Below are 21,195 nucleotides of genomic sequence, written 5' to 3' on the forward strand. Positions count from 1 at the left end.
TGATCTCACGGTCTGTGGGTTTGAGCCCTGCATCGGGCTCTGTGCTGTCAGCTCAGAGCCTGGAACTTGCTTGGGATTCTGTGTCTCCCTCTCTCTCTGCCCATCCCCTACCCATGCTCTGTTTCTCTCTGTCTCAATAATAAACAAACATAAAAAAATAATAAAAGGGGGAGGAAACAGCTAACAATTAAATGACTTCCCGTCAGACAGATACACAAGTATAGAGCTGGGTCTCAAACCCAGTAAATATGACCCCAGAGTAGGGGGCTTTTGCTGTAAGGACCAGACAATAAATATTTTAGGTTTTGCAGGCCACACTGTCTTTGCTGCAGCAACTCAGCTCTGCCACAGTAGCACGAAAGCAGCCACACACAATATGTAAACAGATGGGCATAGCTTTGTTCCAGCAAAACTTGGTAAGGACAGCCACAGGGTGAATTTGGCCCATCGGCTGTACTTTGCTGATTCTCCCTGCCGCGGACCTCTGGACCTTTAGACCTGCTCTGAGCCCACATTTTAAACTTCAATTCATTGGAATGTCACGAAAAATCAAATACCTTCCTTAAGGTGTAGTATACATGTAATAAGTGCAAAAAAATGGCAACTATCATTACCAAAACTCCGAGCTATTATTTCTACTCTACCTCTTTCCCTCTAGAGAGGACTGCATTTACATCATTTTTCTCTCTTAGCGTGTAAGTAAAATCCACTCTACAGCCGACTTGTCTAGAAACGCCATGCGTGCTGTAGAGCAGTGTCCTTCTCCAAAGTCATCTCACTGCAAAAAATGATGGCAGTCAGCAGAGAGTCTGTGTCACAAAGCTGCTCAATAAGGTGGATTTTGATTTTTATGATTTTGAGGAATTGTTTTCAATTACAGTATTATTGTGTACGTATTATATTGGCAGTAAGGTGATGTGTAATATAGCAGTTCTAGGTGTAGGCGGACAAGGAGAGCTTCACTCTTGCAGAATTCCCCACTGTCTCTAAACATAGTTAAACCAGATAAGTGCAGATTTTCAGTCCTTGTCCACCTATTACAGCTAGGCGAGTCCTTGGGTGCTGTTTTGATCCGTGGTCCGTGTTGCTTATATACTTTATTAAGCCATTGTCGTAGCTTTGGCACTCTGAATGCTGAAGGAATCTGTGTGACCTTCTAGGGCTGAATAATCGTACATAGCTGCCATCTTTGCTCTTGGTTTCACTCTGTCCTCTTTCTGATCTTTCCTTCTTTGTCTATCCCTGGAAGGCTAGGAACCGCAAGGGCTATGCAGTAGTCACCATGGTCTCCCCAAGACCTAGCACAGGCTGGCCTCCAGCAAGCATCCGATCGTAGTTTGAATGGCTGAGAGAAGGAATGAATGCACACATAAACACTGCTTCATCGTCTCTTCCATCAGATCATTGCCTTTTGCCCAAGGGGTACAGATGCTGATTGTGGGACCAGTGAATTGACTGTGTTCCAGAAGAACATTTTAAGTGATTGTTTCTGTCTTAAAAAAAGAAACAAAACCCAAAACTCTGAGTCTTATTTTTTAATGAGAATTTGCATTTTATTTTTTTTTAATCTAGTTTATTGTCAAATTGGCTAACTGACAGTGTGTACAAAACTCTGAGTCTTAAGTAAGGCTTTCTACATTATGAAGGAAACCAGCAGTGACATTTGAGAAAGGTCTTCATCTTAAAAACCAGAATGTCAGCAGTTTGCACGAGCCCGTGTAGCAGAGAGGTCTGAATGTAAATGAGGCACTTTGGCAGATCCTCCGGCTGATTTCAGAGGTAGTGTTTCTGTGACCCAGGCCTGTCTATCTGCCTGTGATATGACAAATCAGTTTGACAACAGAATCCACCTGAGAGGGCTGTATGGTAGTCGTCGTTTGGTTTGAAAAATTAAATTGGTAGAATTTCGAACATATAAATGAGTAGTTTGGTGTCCGAGATACGCCAGACTTTTGAAAGGTGATGCCCACCTCTCAGTCCTGACAGCTGTGACAGTGAGAGCCAGGGGAAGACGCCAAGCCCACGCTGGGAGAGGAGGGTATAAAGTAACAACTACTTTGGGGCCCCTGGGGGGTGGCTTAGTCAGTTAAGCAACTGACTCAGATCATGATCTCGCGGTTCGTGAGTTCAAGACCCGTGTTGGACTCTGTGCTGACAGCTCAGAGCCTGGAGCCTGCTTCAGCTTCTGTGTCTCCCTCTCTCTCTGCCCTCCCCTGCTCGTTTTCTGTCTCTGTCTCTCAAAAATAAACGTTAAAAAAAATTTTTTTAAATAACAATTTCTTCTCTTACTATTTAATTTAAATACTCGCCGTGGGCAAGCATATAATCTGGTTATAGCTCCAAGATAGACTCCACCAGTAATTCTCAACAGGAAGCAGTTTTGCCCCCAGGAGACATTTTGGGTCATCACACATGGAGGGGGGTGGGCGAGTCGGTAGAGGTCAGGTTGCTATGACATCCTGCAGCGCATAGGACAGCGCCATGCAATAAAGAATTATCCCATCCAAAATGTCAGTCGGGAACAAGGTTGAGAAACTTTGGATTAAATGATACCAAAGGTCCCTCTGCAGCTCAGAGTCTGGGATTTTATGAAATTAGATTACGTATGTGACAGAAATTTACAAGTTGCAAAACACTTTAGAAATTCAAGCTGCTATTATATGATACAGACCATTGCTGTTTCTCCTTCTTCCTTCTCTCTCTCTCTGTCTGCTGGTAGGTCTTTCTGTCCCTTGCCAGATTCTTCAAAGGTTTGGGTCAAAGGAACCAAGATAAGGGGTGAAACCAGAAATCCCTTCTACTGCTTGTTTACAGTTTGGGAAAACATTAATCCAGGAGGCAGGTGTTTGCCAAATTTGTGGGATTCATTTTTTTTTTTTCAGCATTGCCCCATCAACCTGTTGAGAAAAAAATGTAAGGGTATAATGCTTATTTAAAGGGAACCAGGTAACAGATTCTTAATAGGGATTGTGTGTTGCCAAACATCCATAGAAAACTCACCCACCCCCACCCCTGCTGGGCGGGTGCCTTTACCCCCTCATGGTGTGCAGCCAGCTTCCCTGGGAACCCACAGCAAAACGCCTCATTTTCAGCCGTGTGTTGATAGAAATGCCTGGGAAAAGGGAGTCTCTTGGCTTTGTATCTGTTTATCAGACACAGTCATTCATTGAATGATGTGCTTGGCCATAACAAAATCTGTACAAGCATCAACACAGTTTAAGACCCTTTGTGAGTTAACATCGTCTCGGATTAGCCAGGAGCTGACAGGTGTGGCCCAGAATATCACTGTGCTCCTGCCTCTTGATCCTTTTCATGTAAAGAGAGTCCTGGAAGGATTTTTCTGTGTTGCAAGAGCCATGCCTTCAAATTGCTTGAGCTTGCTGACTGAGATAGGAAAAGGGGGGGGGGGGGGGAAAGTCAAGCTTCAGTCTTCAGCTTATTGTTTGGGCCTCCAGGTAAATTCCAAGTATTCTGCCTCCATTTTGAGTAGAATGCCTTTAGCACCTTCCAGACTCTGAGGTAACAAAAATGTCCGGGTGCCAGGGGCCTGCCTGGTGGGGGGAGTGTTCTCTGCTGTTTACTCTAATGGGTGGTGGTAACCTGGCCAGGGGCAGTAAGATAACCACTCAGGGTGAGGCCAAATCTTGGAAACTTCTGGCAGAAGCTGGCCTTTGATGTTTTTCCTCCCTGATTTGTGGCATTAAATGTCACTTAATCCGGGAGCCAGTCCTCTGAAATGGGTGCTAGAACCATCTGAAATCTGTGGACGTGATGTGGAGCTGAGGTAATTTGCCTCCTGTGACAGTGACCCATTCATGATTTGAACTTCTCTTTCTTTGACTCCAAAGTCTTCCCTCTTCCAGAGTCTTCTAGTTTGGTATGTATTTGATGATACTGTACAGTTTATTATACCTGTGTGGTGGGCCATACCTAAAAAGTGACTGTTAGTAAAGACATCAAAACAGAAATCTTACCACAGAGATAGAATTACCTTTCGGATAAACCGAGGTTCTAAAACCTCCCACTGGTGCTGGGAGACACGACTCTCCACTGTATATTCTTCACGTTGCACTGTGTCCTCTCGTCCGCAAATAAAACTCTCCTGCGAATCCCCAGTTGCACATTAATCTCAAGTGTATGACATACGTGCATGTACACGCACACATACACACACACACACACACACGCACACACGCACGCACGCACGCACGCACTTCCCGACAGCTGAGACAGAGTTAACTGGTAGTTTGGATGATTCTAGATTGTATTCATGCTGTTTTTAATCCTAGGTAAAGACTGGTTGGCAAACTTTGGAAATATTTCCCAGGACAGTGGTATTCCTTGCCCTCTAAAATGTCCCAGTTCAAGGTTAAAATCCTACTGAAAGAAACGCTGAACCACTCCTAAGAAGAGAATTTAAATCCTGATTTAAGTCTGCTGTAAGTCGGAGATCGCCCTGAAATTTTATTTTACCGACAAGCTCCAACTTGACCTAAAACAGAGGCAACAAAAATTGTAGCTAACAGTTCAGAATAATAGCTGGATTTGAACGTATATTTTGGTGCGTTTTATATGCCAAACTGTGAATAAACGTTCCAAGAATATTGCCACATGTGTAAGCTAGCAGTCTTTGGAGAAGCCATCTTTAGTGTGTGCAAGGCTAGCCCGGTGGTGGCAGGGTCCCGCCTCCAGGGACCTGGCACCCACAAGGATGTCTGGACCTTTCGCATCCAGCGCAGCAAGTCTCTTCAGGTTCTTTCTGGAAAAGCCTCTGCAAACTGCCATAGCCAAAGCTGAGGTGAAAAACAGGCTAACTCTTGGATGCCTGAGCCATATCGCCAGTGGGGAATCCCACTGCCAGACAACTTACCTGCTAGGAATGGAGTCTGGGAGACTCTGGTACAGCAGTGCACGCCAGAACTCACACGCTAGGCTTCGCATACGGACTGGCTTGAGGTTGGCTGGGGAGAACCTCCTGTTGCCCTGTAAACAAAACAGTCCTACATACGAGCAAGATTCTCACCTCAAGGTCATAGGAGCAAGATTCTCACCTCAAGTTCAGATTTTTTTTTTTTACATTCAAATTTCTTCTCACATTTTTTGAGCACTTGGTGCTAGGTTCTGCACTAGGAGCTTTGCGTGGATTTCAGTCCCTCCTCACCACAGCCCTGCAGAAAGGATCACTTACAGGCAGCTGTGGTACAGATTCTAAGCCAGACTGTCCGGTTCAGATACCAGCTCTGATGCTCACGAACTGAGATTCTACTTAATCTCTCTGTGCCTCAGTTTCTTTATCTGTAAGGTAGAGATCCTAATAATATCCCAAACAGCCTTTGTGAGGATTGGAGTGAGTTAGTACTTACATAATAGAGAGTTTAGCACGCTGCCTAGCACATAATGGGCATTCAATAAACATTAGCTCTTATTGTCACCATTTTAAAGATGAGAATATTGAGGCTTTAGTAGATTAAACGGCCTTTCCCCAGGGTTCACAACTAGTAAGAAGAAAAGCCAAGATTTGGCCCAAAGTCTCTGACTCCAGAGACTGTGCCTTTATTCAGTAAGTTAGGCGGCCTAAATCAAGACTATCAAGACTATATTTTATTATTTTTTATTAAAAGTTTTTTTTAATGTTTATTCATTTTTTGAGAGACAGCACGAGCAGGGGAGGAGCAAAGAGAGAGGGAGACACAGAATCCGAAGCAGGCTCCAGGCTCTGAGCTGTCAGCACAGAGCCCAGTGAGGGGCTTGAACCCATGAACCGCAAGATCATGACCTGAGCTGAAGTCAGACGCCTGACTGAGCCACCCAGGTGCCCCATCCAATCGATTTAAAAACTATCTTCTATTGAATGGATAATTCTGTGCCATTTGTCCCAATTTTTTGTTATTTTATACTCACAGACTAGGTTCAACTTATGAAGTGTAGTATTACTTATTGTGCCCATACCTCTCCTCCAAGAAGAATCCTGTCATTCAGAAGATAGGATTTGTCACTACTCCGACGCCCCTATCCCAGACATACACATGCACCCGTCCAAAGAGGGTCTTCTATGCTAATTTTTTAAAGCACAATAATAATGTGGCTGAGCTTTTAACTTGGGGAACTATAGCCTTACTAGAAACAAATTGTTACTATTGAGGTACAACTCTTTTGAGGCAGTCTCTGGTCCTTGAGCACGAATACAAAATGCCTTCATTCTCAACTTTGTAGGATTTGAAGGATAATCCTCTAACTCCATTAACTACGAGGTAGGCTCCATGTGAATGAGGCCCACCATATCTGGCACATAGTAGGTACTCAAAAAATATTTGTAGAATGAATGAAAAAATGAACACAAACCCTTCTGTGTTGGTATCTCTTAAACTATTATTATGCACATATAAGTGTTAGGTGCTGAGCCCACCGCCTTCACCAGATCTCTTCTTCCAGGTCTCAGACGTTTGACCACACACTTTAGTTAAACGGCAAACAACTTAGATTGAGAGAGGAAAGCCTGTCAAGAAGACAGTCTTTAAAATATGTCAGAACTCGGGGCGTGTGGGTGGCTCAGGTAGTTGAGCATCTTACTGGTTTCAGCCTAGGTCATGATCTCATGGGTTTGTGAGTTCAAGCCCTGCCTCAGGCTCTATGCTGGCAGCACGGAGCCTGCTTGGGATTCTCTCTCTCCCTCTCTCTTTCTGTCCCTCCTGCACCTGTGCTGTCTCTCCCAAAATAAATAAATGAACTTAGAAAAATAAGAATAAAATATGTTAGAACTTAAAAGCTGGTCCTGAAATTAAGTCACTGTGCAGCATAGGACACTGAGGAAAAAGTGACTGTAATACTTAGCAATAGCAGTCTATGCAACTTCATCCCGTTGATGTTCTCTGCACATCTCCTAGAGCAGAGATCAGCAAACTTTTTCTATACCAAGCCAGACAGTAAATATTTTAGGCTTTGCAGGCCATATAATTTCTGAAAGATTTGATTCTGCCATTGTACTGCAAAAGCAACCATAGCTAATGTGTTTTTAAGGGTAATGGCTGTGTTCTGATAAAACTTTATTTACAAAAACAAATGGCAGGCTGTATTTGGCCCATGGTCATAGTTTGGTGTGAAGCTTGTCTAATTGTAATAACTTAGGTATTCTCTTCCATCTCTGAGGGAAGGGTCATACTAGCTGTACGGTGCCCTTTTTAAAGGCATTAAATATCCTGTATCTCTTTGTATATCTAAGCCTTTGGCCTTGAAAATTCATTGGGCAGCACACATAAGATTTATTTAACTCTATAGAATATTAGACATGAAAATAAGGAGACTGAAGTTTACAAACCATAAGATTTTCTTGAATGTGTTAAACCTACTCATTGTACCATTTTTTAAATGGCCTCTAGTGAAATCCTAATTTTATGGGATCTTATTTTTGTCCTTTTTCCATCGCTGAGCTTTCTCACTTTCAAGGTTGTTTTTTTTTTTATTGTGGTAAAATATACATAACAAAATTAGCCATTTTAACTATTTTTAAATAAACAGGTCAGTGGCATTAAGTACATTCATATTATTGTGGCACCATCACCATTGTCCATCTCTGGAACTCTCTATCATCCCTAACTGAAATTCCCTAAACATTAGTGCTCCATTTTCCCCTTCCCCATCTCCTGGCAACCATGATTCTACTTTCTGTCTCTATGAATTTGCCTATTCTAGGTACTTCATGTAACTGTAATCACACAATATTTGTCCTTTTTGTATCTGTGTTCTTTGACTTCACCTAATGCCTTCATGGTGCATCCAAGTTGTAACACGTGTTGAAGTTTCCTTCCTTTTTAAGGCTGAATAATATTCCACTCAGTGTACGTATCACATTTTGTTTGTCTTTTCATGCATCAATGGACAGTTGAGTTGTTTCCACTTTTTGGCTGCCGTGAATAATACTGTTTTGATCATTGGTGTACAAATAGCTATTTGAGTCCTTGTTTTCCGGTCTTCTTGAGTATATAGCCAGTAGTGGAATTGGTGGATCATATGATGATTCTGTGTTTCAGCTTCTGAGGAAGCACCATGCTGTTTCCACAGTTGCAGCACCATTTCACATCCCCACCAGCTATGCCAAAGCATTCCAGCTTCAGTCTTGCTAATGCTTATTTGGTGTTTTGTTTAGTTTTTGTAATAGCCATGCTGGTAAACATGAAGTACTATCTCACTGTGGTTCTCATTTGTTTTTATGTCAACATTTGTAGTTAGTGTAAAAGACAGTTCATTTATTAGCTACTACATTAATCAATACAGATGTGCACGCATGTGCATAGATGCATTTATTCCACTCCTAGATCCAGAATTATGTGAGAAGGCTTCCGGGAACACGTAAATAAGATGAATAATATAAATAGCTAAATTCATGACATTGAGAATATAGAAGACTTTAAAAAAAGATAGCCAAAATTAGATAAACTGGAGACTGTGTTTTAATATCTTAGACAGTTACTAAAAGTGAAGCGACACACTTAATCCTGAACTTCCTAGTGGCCAAAGAAAAAGGGGAAAGAGGGCCAGTAACCTGATTCAATTATTCCAGATGATCAAAGCTCACAAAAAAAGGCTTTTGTTGGCTGGTAGATGTAAGAAATAAGCTATAACTATTTTAAAAGAGGTGACTTTTTAAAAAAGAAGCAACTGTATTACTGACACCAGCAGATTTCAGACAGAAAGCAAACACAAATTTTGATAAAATTAAAAATTAATGGAGTTGCAACTGGAAATGATTCCCATAGCCCGACCGCTACCAGACTTTTCTTGGTGCCAAATCATAATTTCAGAGTACAGTTAGGAAGACACGAAGTCAAATCTGCATATCTCAGCAGAACGATGAGGTCTCTTCTTTGGATTTCAGTTAATATTTTATATAGTACATGTAAGATCTTGAATTCCCTCTTACATGTTATATATGTTGCGGGGTTTCCTTTTCAAGTCACAAATTATAAACACATATACATTTGTACAAATAGTTTGCTTTTGTTTTTGTTTTTTAAAGATAGTTTTCTTAAGAATATATCGTTATCTTCCTTTTGGAAGGAAGGGAAGAATTTCATGTTCAAATCTGATTTTGCAAAATCTGTTTCAGTGTGAAACTATAGGAATGAATGTATGATTTTCAAATTTATCACAGAAAAAAGACTTCATGATAAGTGGATATGTTGTCAAACCAGTTTTAAGTACTTCAAGGGCAAAAGAAATAAAAAATAAGAGTAGAAGCCATATGAAACAGATTTTTTAAAGAACTGAGAAAGTCAGAATTACCCTAAAATGGAAATAATTGGCCTGAAGTTTCACCTAGAAGTTTGGATTAAACTAAGGTTCCAACTTAGATTGTGGACTGATTCCAAATCCATTAATGGCTCCTACCAAGACTTTTGCCTAAATGACACCATAAAAGTCAGATTTACCGGCTCTTACCACGTTCCTAGACCAAGTCCTTGGCAATGTGGATGTTCCATTTCTTTCTTGTAGAAAGCCTCAGGTACACAGCTCTGTACCTATCGCTTATGGTAACACTTCCTCAAAGTTTTCCTTAACAATGTAAATACACGGCTCTACTTCCATTCCTAACTGGAAAAGACTGTCTTAAAAAAGAAAGCAAAGAAAGAGGTTTTGTCTACCAAATAAATAAACGGGTTAAAATGCTGTAACTAAAAGGAAATCAATCTGAGTCGAAGGTGCAGGACTTGGGCAAAAGATGTTGCCATCTGCTGCAAGAAGATGAGGTTTTCACTAACAATTACAACAGGTTCTCTGTGCTTCAAAGCTGTTGGGGGTTCTGATTAAGCGGAAGTACTTGCTCATTCTGATTTTTTTTTTCCGAGTCACTTCTGGTTTTTCCTGCAAAACAACTTGACTAATTTAGCTCCTTAGAGCTGCTGTGTTTATTCCTCCTCTAACCACCTGCTAGGGAAGCATGGGTCTCGTGTGCCTTACGAGAATGAAGTAGGCACGTTTGGGGCTCAACGCGGTGCACACTCCACACTCACCCTCCCTTCTGCCTCCCGCAGGTCTCCTCCAGCCGTGGATGCCTTTGACATTATGACCGCAGAGGATTCCACCGCAGCCATGAGCAGCGACTCGGCAGTCGCGGCGTCGGCCAAGGTGCCGGAGGGCGTGGCCGGCGCGCCCAACGAGGCGGCGCTGCTGGCGCTGATGGAGCGCACCGGCTACAGCATGGTGCAGGAGAACGGGCAGCGCAAGTACGGCGGCCCGCCGCCCGGCTGGGAGGGCCCGCACCCGCAGCGCGGCTGCGAGGTCTTTGTGGGCAAGATCCCGCGAGACGTGTACGAGGACGAGCTGGTGCCAGTGTTCGAGGCGGTGGGCCGCATCTACGAGCTGCGCCTCATGATGGACTTCGACGGCAAGAACCGCGGCTACGCCTTCGTCATGTACTGCCACAAGAACGAGGCCAAGCGCGCCGTGCGCGAGCTCAACAACTACGAGATCCGCCCGGGCCGCCTGCTCGGCGTGTGCTGCAGCGTGGACAACTGCCGCCTCTTCATCGGTGGCATCCCCAAGATGAAGAAGCGCGAGGAGATCCTGGAGGAGATCGCCAAGGTCACTGAGGGCGTGCTGGACGTGATCGTCTACGCCAGCGCGGCCGACAAGATGAAGAACCGCGGCTTCGCCTTCGTCGAGTACGAGAGCCACCGCGCAGCAGCCATGGCTCGCCGCAAGCTCATGCCCGGCCGCATCCAGCTGTGGGGCCACCAGATCGCTGTGGACTGGGCCGAGCCCGAGATCGACGTGGACGAGGACGTGATGGAGACCGTGAAGATCCTCTACGTGCGCAACCTCATGATCGAGACCACGGAGGACACCATCAAGAAGAGCTTCGGCCAGTTCAACCCTGGCTGCGTGGAGCGCGTCAAGAAGATCCGCGACTACGCCTTCGTGCACTTCGTCAGCCGTGAGGACGCCGTGCATGCCATGAACAACCTCAACGGCACCGAGCTGGAGGGTTCGTGCCTCGAGGTGACGCTGGCCAAGCCCGTGGACAAGGAGCAGTACTCCCGCTACCAGAAGGCGGCCAAGGGCGGCGGCGCGGCCGAGGTGGCGGTGCAGCAGCCCAGCTACGTGTACTCTTGTGACCCCTACACGCTGGCCTACTACGGCTACCCTTACAACGCGCTCATTGGGCCCAACAGAGACTACTTTGTGAAAGGTTAGTGGGGGCTGTACTGCTGGGGAGACCTCTGACAGCCGCATGGCCCGAGCAGCGGCGGGGCTGTTGTGGCTGTAGTTTGCTGAGCTGGTAGACAGGCTCCAACCCCCCCCCTCTTTTGGGTGTCACTTCTGGGGTCAGTTTTGCTGGCACTTAGGGCATTCACTTCCACAATGTTTTAGGAAATGCAGGTCGTTTGTATGTATGGAGTGAGCGATGTAATCACGGGGCATACAGGGGCTTCTTGCATACTACCTTCCCTGGATCTCCTGGTTTGGGGCTAGTCCACCTGTCTCTAGGATAAAAGCTCCTTGTGAAATTAAATCTCTAGGATGCTGGGGCACACAAAGGACAGACAGTGTCGTGGTGGTGGTGGTGATGTTTAAGTCATTGGCTAGCATGTAATGAAACCAAGCATTGCTCTGGGAAACCAATACCTAGGTTCTGGGTTCTGCTGCCATCAGATTAACTGGCTCTGTGACTTTCATCAGGTCCTTTCACCTCCCTAGGCCAATTTTCTCACTCATAAAATGAGGAAAGTGAACCAGCAGATCCCTTTCCAGATCTAACTGCTTTACAGTCTGTGAGTGTTTTTCTGTATTGAAGTTGCACTTGGAATCCTAGGAACTCATCATGCAAGTTCATCTCTTGTGTTGAGCAGACACACTTTGGATACGAATCTAGGATGGAGTAGCATGTTTGAAGCATCTTATCAGCTCATTGAAGAGCAAAGGTGTAACTACCTGCAATTTAAGGCAAAAAACTAAATGCCAAGAACCTTGAGTTGAGATCTGCTTCCTCTCCAGTCACTGTTGGTTGCTCATCATTTTTTTGTGTTGTTATTATAAGCAGGCAGCATAAGAGGCCGGGGTCGAGGTGCGGCTGGCAACAGAGCCCCAGGGCCCAGGGGTTCCTACCTCGGGGGATATTCAGCTGGCCGTGGTATATACAGCCGGTATCACGAAGGGAAAGGAAAGCAGCAAGAAAAAGGATATGAACTTGTTCCAAATTTGGAAATCTCTGCCGTCAATCCAGTTGCCATTAAACCTGGTACAGGTTAGTATGAACCAGAGATAGAATGTATCAGCCTAAACCCCAACCGTCTCTTCAAAGTGACCCCAGGCTTAACTCGGGCTCTTTCATTGCACCCGGGTTCCTTTTCTCATAGGCAGCCAGAGATTAGGCAAGAGTGTGGTCTTCTGAGCCTTCTTAAGGTGGAACTGAAGGGGATGGTCTAGCTCTGACCATGTTCAAATCAAACCTTCCAGTAGTGGGTTTTTCAAAGGGGTCCCACTTAGTCATTAGGCTTTTTCTCAGTCTGAGACCCAGTTGGCAAAGTTGGAGTGGTGGGGAGGGACGGACGAAGAAAATGGAAGATTAGGAGTTTCTTCTGTTATCTTCTACCTGCTCAAACTGTCTTTTTCTTACTCAAGCCTATTGCTCCACTAGCCGTCAGAAGCCAGAGGGTACAGCTTATTGCCAGTTCTTAGAGTGGGAAATTCCCCTTCAGGAGCAAAAAACACAACCTGTCCTTTGTCATGGTCTTATAACAAACCAGAATACCTGGGAACAAGACAGTGGTAAAAGTTTTTGCAGCTGCTGATTTCCTGGATTCTAATTTCTAGCATTCTGGATCAATAGATTGGAGGTAGGGACACTCAGGTAATTCAAGCCAGAGACCTTGAACTTTGCTTTCACCTCCAGGCCCCACAGACCAGTCTGCCAGTGTTATTAGTGCCCATTGGTCATCTAACATGAGACAGATCTTTCTGATCCTCACTTGTAAGGAATTCCATTGTGAGAGCATCATAGCATCAACTCCTTATTAGCACACACCACACAAGCATCCAAACATAAGGAAAATTCATTTGTGGAGACTCTGAGCGATCCTCCTCCAGCTCTCTTCCTGGTTTCATGGAGGGTAGATCGAAGAGCGCTTTGAAAGAATCCTCACCTTGAAGCTTAGCTCCTCTTGATTTTCTGCTGGTTGAGGACTGTACAGTCCACCCCCCCGCCCCCTCACCCCCTAGCAAAAAGAGAGTCAGAGAATCTGCATTCGGGGCATAGGTTAGCCCTGCCACATAGGGCTTAGAACACGTTTTCCAGTAGAGCTTTCTTTTGAAATAATCCAGGGATAAATTTTTTGCCTAGGAAAAAAATGTTGCAGATTCTGCAGTCAAATGACTCCATAGACTGGATTTCCTTATAAATGCCAATGACACTATGAGCAGTTTAATACTGATCCCATTTCTCTCTGTAATGCCATAAAACAACCTGGATATAATAATTGTCACTTCTACTTGTTGGAAAAGGGACTCCTGTTGACATGTTGCTACAGCTTAAGATTTAACTAGAGAAGTGAACTCTTAAACCATTTTTAAGCATATAGTCATGTCCTGCGGCCCGAGGTAGAAATTCCTACGAGCCAACAGCCTAACAATCAGAATTACTTAATCTAACCCAGTGTAGCTTAAACTCATAATCACCTCTGGTCTCCATCTTCTGGGCTCTATTTTTGATTCATCCAGAAAATTAGAACTTTATATTTTAGGAGAAGCCTCAGAGCAATGGTGGAGTATCTGGCCACAAAACCATTGATTGAAAGGCACGTGAAAGATTTCGTTAAGGTTTTAGATATATTTTATTGAAAAGCCACAATATTGTTTAGACTGCAATCATTTGTCTCTTCACCCTGTATCAGATCAACGTGTCTTAAAGTAAATATGCTTGCAGTGTAGGAAAAGCATAAATGAAAGCATACTTTGTGTATGCATTTTATATTTGTGCTTACCCTTCAACACACACGCACACACACACCACATACTCACACAAACTCCCCCCAGACCAGGGCTAATATATTTTCCTTCTTACCTCACTTTATCATACGTTGCGTTCAGTAACTGCTGTCTATCTGAGTCCCGGTTAAAATAGCGCCCTTTGGACTTTACTCACAGAAACCCATCTTTGAATTGACAGGGTTCATCATAAAACTAGTCACTCTACTGTTTCACTAATTAGGAAGATTAGGAAGTGAGGGAATTTACCATTTTCTATTATGCATTCTTCCTTGAATCAGTAATGCTGAAATCTGAAGTAACAGAGTGGAGGTGTACACAGACCTCTGCGTTTTCTCAGAAGGAAACCCTCTCCAGCACCTGCTTCTTAAAATGTGACAATGAGGGGTGCCTGGGTGGCTCAGTGGTTAAGCATCTGATTCTCGATTTTGGATCAGGTCATGATCTCCCATCATGGTTTGTGGGTTCAAGCCCCGCGTTGGGCTCTGCCCTGACAGTACATAGTACAGAGCCTTTTTGGGATTCTCTCTTGCTCACTGTCACTGTCCCTCCCCTGCTCATTCTCTCCCTCCATCTCTCTCTCTCTCTCTCTTTCTCAAAATAAATTAAAAAAATTTTTCTCATGTGGAAGTGAAGGGGTGGCGGGTCTGGTAATGAGCGAGGTGACTGATGAGGCCCCACCGGCTCAGTCTCCCATGTGGTGGGCCTCTGACCTCACTTCTCATCCTGAGCCTGCTGTCTCAGTCGGAAGGCCCTTTCCTTTGCTGGTCATCAAGAGTAAGAACCAAAATGAGAATTCTCTGTAGAAGCAGTAGGAAAATTGTTGGTGCAGAAACCGAACCCCGGACCCGCCTTCCGTGAGCATCCGTTAGGCGGCCCATCTGTACCCACGTGGATCCTTTTGCAGGCTGAACGGGGGGCATACCTGCCAGCAGCCCTCTCCTGCTCTCGGGCAGCACCTTGTCACCTGTACTGAGACAGCATTCATTAGCAGGGGAGGCCCGTCACCGCGAACTTGGTTTTGAAAAACACCAAGAAAGTGACAGATCTTTCTCGGGGACTTTCAAGTGATGTGCGTTTCCTTTCTCTTACAGTGGCCATCCCTGCCATTGGGGCCCAGTATTCTGTATTTCAGGCTGCCCCAGCCCCTAAAATAATCGAAGATGGCAAAATCCACACAATGGAGCACATGATCAGCCCCATCGCAGTGCAGCCAGACCCAGCCAGTGCCGCCGCCGCCGCCGCCGTCATTCCTGCCGTGTCCACGCCGCCACCTTTCCAGGTAGAGCTCTGGCTGTGGTCATTGTCATTTGTGTGTGAGGCGTCTCTTTGTCACCAATTAATCGACTGTTCAGCAGGAGAGTTTGCCATGTGCTGAGCTCTCTGATGAAGTATGGGATTGGGTGACAGAAAAAATGTTTACTATAAATCATGACAGGACAGGAAAGTTTGAAATAATAATTATGCTACCCTAATATTATGACTGTATTAAAGGTGGGAAGCAGTGTGCAGAATGACACGTGTAATTCTTCACAGTGTCATAATATTATGCATACAATATAATGATGCTGGATAATTTTTAACTTATGTTTCTGCCGTTAAGGTGCTGACTTAGATAGTTCGGGGAGATAGCTCACATTTTCACTTGCTAAATTGCAGTTCTGTGATGATTTTTTTTAAGTTCTCTCTCCCTCCGCCTCCCCCCGTGCCCCCCATCTCCACCATATATGAATATTTACACCTGTGTATTCACACACAGGGATGTAAGTGTGTGTGTGCATGGAGATTGAAATATCTGCAGAGGGGCGCCTGGTGTCTCAGTTGGCTAAGCGTCCAGCTCTTGATTTTAGCTCAGGTCACGGTCTCCTGCTTCATGGTTCATGATCTCCTACATCGAGTTCTTCGCTGGCAGCATGGAGCCTGCTTGGGATACACTCTCTGTCTCTGTCTTTCAAAATAAATCAATAAACTTAAAAAAAAAAAAAAAGAAATATCTGTAGAGATGTAGATATATAAAACTTTACAGGGGCACCTGGGTGTCTCAGACAGTTAAGCATCTGATTTCAGCTCAAGTCATGATCTTGCAGTTCATGAGTTCGAGCCCTGCTTCGGGCACTGTGCTGACAGCTCAGAGCCTGGAAACTGCTTTGGATTCTGTCTCTCTCGCTCTCTGACCCTCCCCCACTCATTCTCATTCTCTCTCTCTCTCTCTCTCTCTCTCTCTCTCTCTCAAATAAATAAAAATGTTTTTTAAAAATAATAAAAAATAAAACCTTACAAAATCTACCCTTAATCCTCTCCTCCAACCTGAGCCACCTGTCCTTCCCCACCTTTGCTCATGGCTTCTCTTCTCTGTGGCGTCTTAAGCCCTGTATCTCCTATAGAACCTTCCCAACTACCTAGGCTTGGAAATCATCTCTCCTGTTTCTCATTACCCACATTGTTACTTGGCATATGACTGCCAATATGTTCTGTCTCCCCAACCAATGAAGCTCCTCTAGACCACGAGCTACGTCTTCATTTCTCTTTATCTTCAGTGCATAGCACATAGGGAACACCTGTAGATGATAATGTCCTTCATCCAGACAACAATAAAACACCATATTAAAGCTACTTTTTGTGAGGCAGTGAATCTCCAATACCTTATCATTCCACCAGCACAGATACTCAGGCCTGAGGTCTTTTACCTAACTGGATAAGAACTATCCAGGGAGTATATTTAAAAAGCAGATTTTTAGGGATGCCTTTGTGGCTCAGTTGGTTAAGCATCCGACCCTTGATTTTGGCTCAGGTCATGATCTCATGGTTCATGGGATTAAGCCCTGCATCAGGCTCGGTGCTGTGAGTGTAGGATTCCCTACCTGGGAATCCTCTCTGCCTCTCACTTCTCTCTGCCCCTCCCCTGCTCGGGAGTGTGTGCGAACTCTTTCCCTCCAAATAAATAAATAAACTTGAAAACAAAAACAAAAAACAGAGTTCTTAGACTCAAACCCCAGAAGATACCTAATGAGCAGAACTGGGCTGGGGTTCTAGAATCCGCCAAAATAGAGCCATGCTTGCGAGCCCTCTCTGTGCACCTGTCTGGACTGTGTTATTCAAAAGGGGTCACACCTGCTAAAATTTATTCATCTACTAATGTATCCTCAAGTATTCTTCTAGGCTGAACTTCCTAAAGCCAAAAAAAGGAATAGGTTGTAAATGACTCATGCTGTAAAATGGCCACTAAGTGTAGCTACTTTTTGTGAACTCACTATAACTATCTAGAGTAACCTACAAATAATACTTAGTGGAATTCTGGTCATTTCTGATTTCTCTTTCCTAAGAAACTCGAGAACTTTTGTCCTTGGTGCATAGCGTCCCAAATTCCAGTTCTTGGACTCACGCTCCAGATCACAGGCTGTTTCTGTCTTTTATCAGTCTGCACTGAATGTTGCCATCCGAGTCTTTGCTTATGACTTGGTTCGGTGTACAGTCTTTATCAGTTGATTCCAGTGGAGCTTTTTTCCCTCCTTCAACATATCCTGCAGAATGCTGTAGCTACTTACTGCTGAAGCCTGGGAAGGACTTTTTGAGTGTGTGTGCTTCGTAGTGTTCACCCACCGAACTAAGTACTTGGTGTTCTTCCTCCAGTTCTTGGACCCAGGTTCTCTAAACGTTCACTCTCTGCCTCGCCTGTCTTCTCTGCAGCAGAGGAAGGAGCGTTTAAGTACTACTGATTGGTGAATAGAACGCCTTTCTGGGTGGAGCCACAGTAGAAATCAGTTCCCAGCATTGCTTCCAGAACCTCCCTGTGAACACTTTGATTCATACTCCTCTGTCTTGCACGTGCTTACGGGATGTTCCTGTTTAGCCATTTTATATTCTGAATTTCATATAGCCTTTGTAAGTGATTAAAAAAATGTTTGCTGGCATAAACATTCACTTTTTCAAATTTATTTCTCAAAGTGTCCTCAGTCTTCAGAAATCTAAGGTATAAGAATAAGGAAAACCTTTCCTCTTGAAACGGACTTTTCCTCTCCTCCCCCCTCCCGATGTCCCTGCTCAACCCAGCCACCCAGGTGGCTGGACTGTAGCACACAGAGAGGTTTCTCTGGGATTTCTCCTTCGCTGCAGTTGTGTCCCTGTGTGCATTTGTCACTAAATAAATGTCCACACATTTGTAAAAACTTGCTTGTATCTTGCTGTAAACCAGTCTTCCCAATTCTGAATTTTCTCTCTGTGGTTATGAAGCAGTGCCAACGAGGTAGTCATTGTTACCGTGCTGTAGGGGTCCAGGTAATATAGGGCTAAAAGTGCCGGCCCCAGGGTCCTACATTCCATTGCTTAAAAGCTGGGCCACCTTGTGCAAGTCATTTAACACCTCCAAACCTCTCCGTACAGTCACAGTACCAGCTTCGTTGGTGGTTGTGATGACGCCATAGGTCATACAAATAAGGTACTTTGTATAGTGCCTAGCACACCATAGTCTCTCGGTTATTATCATCATTGTTAAAATCATTATTTTGGTTACAGTGGACAGTATGGCTCTCAGATGGCGAATTTCCTTTGAACATAATTTTGTGACTCATTTGGAGATTTTGTAAAGGAATGATAACTTCCTTATGAAAATCCAGGAAGAAATAAAATAGAATTCTCCATTTCATCTCTCCTGATTTGTTTTGTTTTGAAGACCCATTTAAACATGTAGGCCATTGCAGCATTGACTACAGGGCATTCCCAGGAACGTTTTTCATTAAATGTGTGTTTATTTGATTACAAATCCCGTTTCCATAAAGCATCTCCCAGAACTAGCTTCATAGCAAACCCTTTGGGAAATACTGAACCACAGTCTTCACTCTCTACTCCTATCTGTTGTGAAAATGGCATGTTGCACATTCAAGTAGAGAGGAGCGAGTAGCAGGGACTTTTCTGGAACTAGTGGTTGGATACCGCTGTGAGGCAGCTTTATTTAGCTTGCCTTCCTCCACTTCTTCCAGTGGAAACTCCTCCTTCAGAATCCAGCCCAAGTGTCTCTACCTCTGGGATGCTTTTCTCAACTTCCCAAGTTCACCGGTTCCTTTTCTAAGTTTCCACAATCATTTGGACACAGTTGGCCCTTGAACAACACAAGGGTTAGGTCTGCCAACCCCCCACACAGTTGTAGATCCATAGTTGACTTTTGACTCTGCAAAAACGTAACTACTGATAGGCTACTGCTTGACCAGAAGGCTTCCTGATAACATAAACATATATGTCAATAAAACATATATTTTGTGTGTTAAATGTACATGTTCTGTATTTTCACAATAAAGGATGCTAAAGAAAAAACATTAAGAAAATCACAGGGAAGAGAAAATACATTTACAGTACTGTGCTGAATTTATTGGTAAAAATCTGCATACAAGTGGACACACTTCAAACCCATGTCATTCAAGAGTCAACTGTAATATCTTAGGTTGAAACCATCAGTTGCATTTGCTGAAAACTGTAGAGGGTTGCAGGCTATTTTTAGGTCCCAGCTTAAAAAGTTACCCCTTCGGAGATCTGTGCATTTGGTTCCATAACTTGTCACAGTCTGTTTTCCTCTCTGTTTTTGAAGCATTTTATTCCTTCAGTTAAATAAGAGTTGAAGCAGCTGGCATATACTCTGGGGAAAATATTTTTAATTACAGTGAGATCAGCCGAGCAAAGGGTAGATGCTCAACTCCCTTTGCTAGCTTGCTCATGCTGATTGAGAGAAATGGCAGGCAGATGATTCCAGACTATTTAACTTGTAGCTCTGCAGTTCTGTCACTTTGACCAGTCGAATTTGGATGAGCCTGGAGGACAAAATTCCGGCTTACATTGATGGCTCTTACCTCCTTCCTGTACAGAAATTATGTGCTTTGCCCCTCTGCCCCCTCCCCTGCCCCCACCCTGACAATGAAAACCTTCCCTTTTCCCTCTTCCTACTCCCAACCCCCCGCCCCCAACTGAAAGAATGAATGGGGCCGTGGAAGGAATGGGAGGGCACCTACTGGCGGTCAGTAAGGATGCTTCCTGTCTCTCCTTCCCAGGGCCGCCCGATAACTCCAGTGTACACGGTGGCTCCAAACGTTCAGAGAATTCCCACTGCCGGGATCTACGGGGCCAGTTACGTCCCGTTTGCTGCTCCGGCCACGGCCACGATCGCCACACTACAGAAGAACGCGGCCGCCGCGGCCGCCGTCTACGGAGGATACGCGGGCTACATACCTCAGGCGTTCCCTGCCGCTGCTATCCAGGTGCCCATCCACGACGTCTACCAGACGTACTGAGCCCGGTGCGGAGAGCGGGGACTGGCCGCGAACTGCCCCTGAAGGAACACTTTACTATTTATGAAGAAAGAACGTGCAGGATCAGCACACCAATGAAACCTTAAAGTGAAGAATGTTATCAGATGTCATACTGAAATATTTTATATTCATGAAGTTTTCACTAGTTTTTTTTTTTAAGACTGTTTTCAATTTAGCAGCCTGTGTTCATACATTTCTAAGAGACTTGCAATGGTTCGTGCCTTAATACCATCTCTTAAAAATTTGTACACTGTAGTACATTTGTATAGAGGTTTTTGGGGTTTTTTTTTGTATTTTTAAGGATATATTTTCAGTATGAAGGTTATTTTCTTAACTTCTGCACTCCAGAGATTTCTATTTTGTAGTACCTTCAATAATATATCAACTATATATTGAAAAGCACACTTGAGCAGCTAGGGAACTATTTTGAAAAGTATATTCAATATTTAAAGAAACAAACAATAGTGCTTTAAAAATACTACATAAAATGTTATTTTAAAAGTTATACTGGAAAGTGCAATTTTAAAGTGAGTAAAATCTCTATTTCAGCTGGCATTAAGGGTTGACGGTGTTACCATCTGTTCTCTATGACAGTTTTTTTTTTTTAAGGAATTAAACACTTGATCTCTCCTTAAGCCTATGTTGAAAAGACTTGTCACACTTCTGAGTCCAAACACTGGAAAGCTCTCACTTGCCACCATTGCCCTGGAGCCCCCTCATTCTCATTTGTCTTCCCCCCTCCCCCCACCCCTACCCATCCCTTCCTCCTATCCCCAGCCCCACCTCCTATTCTGGCAAGTCTAGGGCAAAATGAATTACTCTGATTGAGAGAACATTGGTGGCTTTTATGTTTCTTCCTGGGTATTTTGGGGGGAGGGATTATTGGGAGATGTTTTGTTCTGTTTTGGTTGGGGGAGGTATT

At 44.2% G+C, this 21,195-nt stretch overlaps 1 protein-coding gene across 11 annotated transcripts in view; it reads left to right on the forward strand.

The window, feature by feature from the left end:
• The window catches only part of RBM47 (RNA binding motif protein 47), a 145,431-nt gene extending 125,083 nt beyond the window's left edge, over nt 1-20,348 (forward strand). For 8 of the 11 annotated variants that reach the window (XM_029946764.1, XM_029946782.1, XM_029946773.1 and 5 more), the window contains 4 exons: nt 10,029-11,185; nt 12,035-12,241; nt 15,075-15,262; nt 20,016-20,348. In XM_029946764.1, coding sequence (XP_029802624.1) covers nt 10,060-11,185; nt 12,035-12,241; nt 15,075-15,262; nt 20,016-20,255 — 1,761 coding nt within the window. In that variant the 5' untranslated portion in view covers nt 10,029-10,059 and the 3' untranslated portion in view covers nt 20,256-20,348. Of the gene's footprint in view, nt 1-9,944; nt 11,186-12,034; nt 12,242-15,074; nt 15,263-20,015 lie in introns of those variants that run through there. The other 3 variants (XM_029946844.1, XM_029946834.1, XM_029946852.1) reach the window with 3 other exon arrangements.
• Nucleotides 20,349-21,195: the final 847 nt, after the last annotated feature.

Source organism: Suricata suricatta, chromosome 1 (assembly GCF_006229205.1).
Source record: "Suricata suricatta isolate VVHF042 chromosome 1, meerkat_22Aug2017_6uvM2_HiC, whole genome shotgun sequence".
NCBI lineage: Eukaryota > Metazoa > Chordata > Mammalia > Carnivora > Herpestidae > Suricata > Suricata suricatta.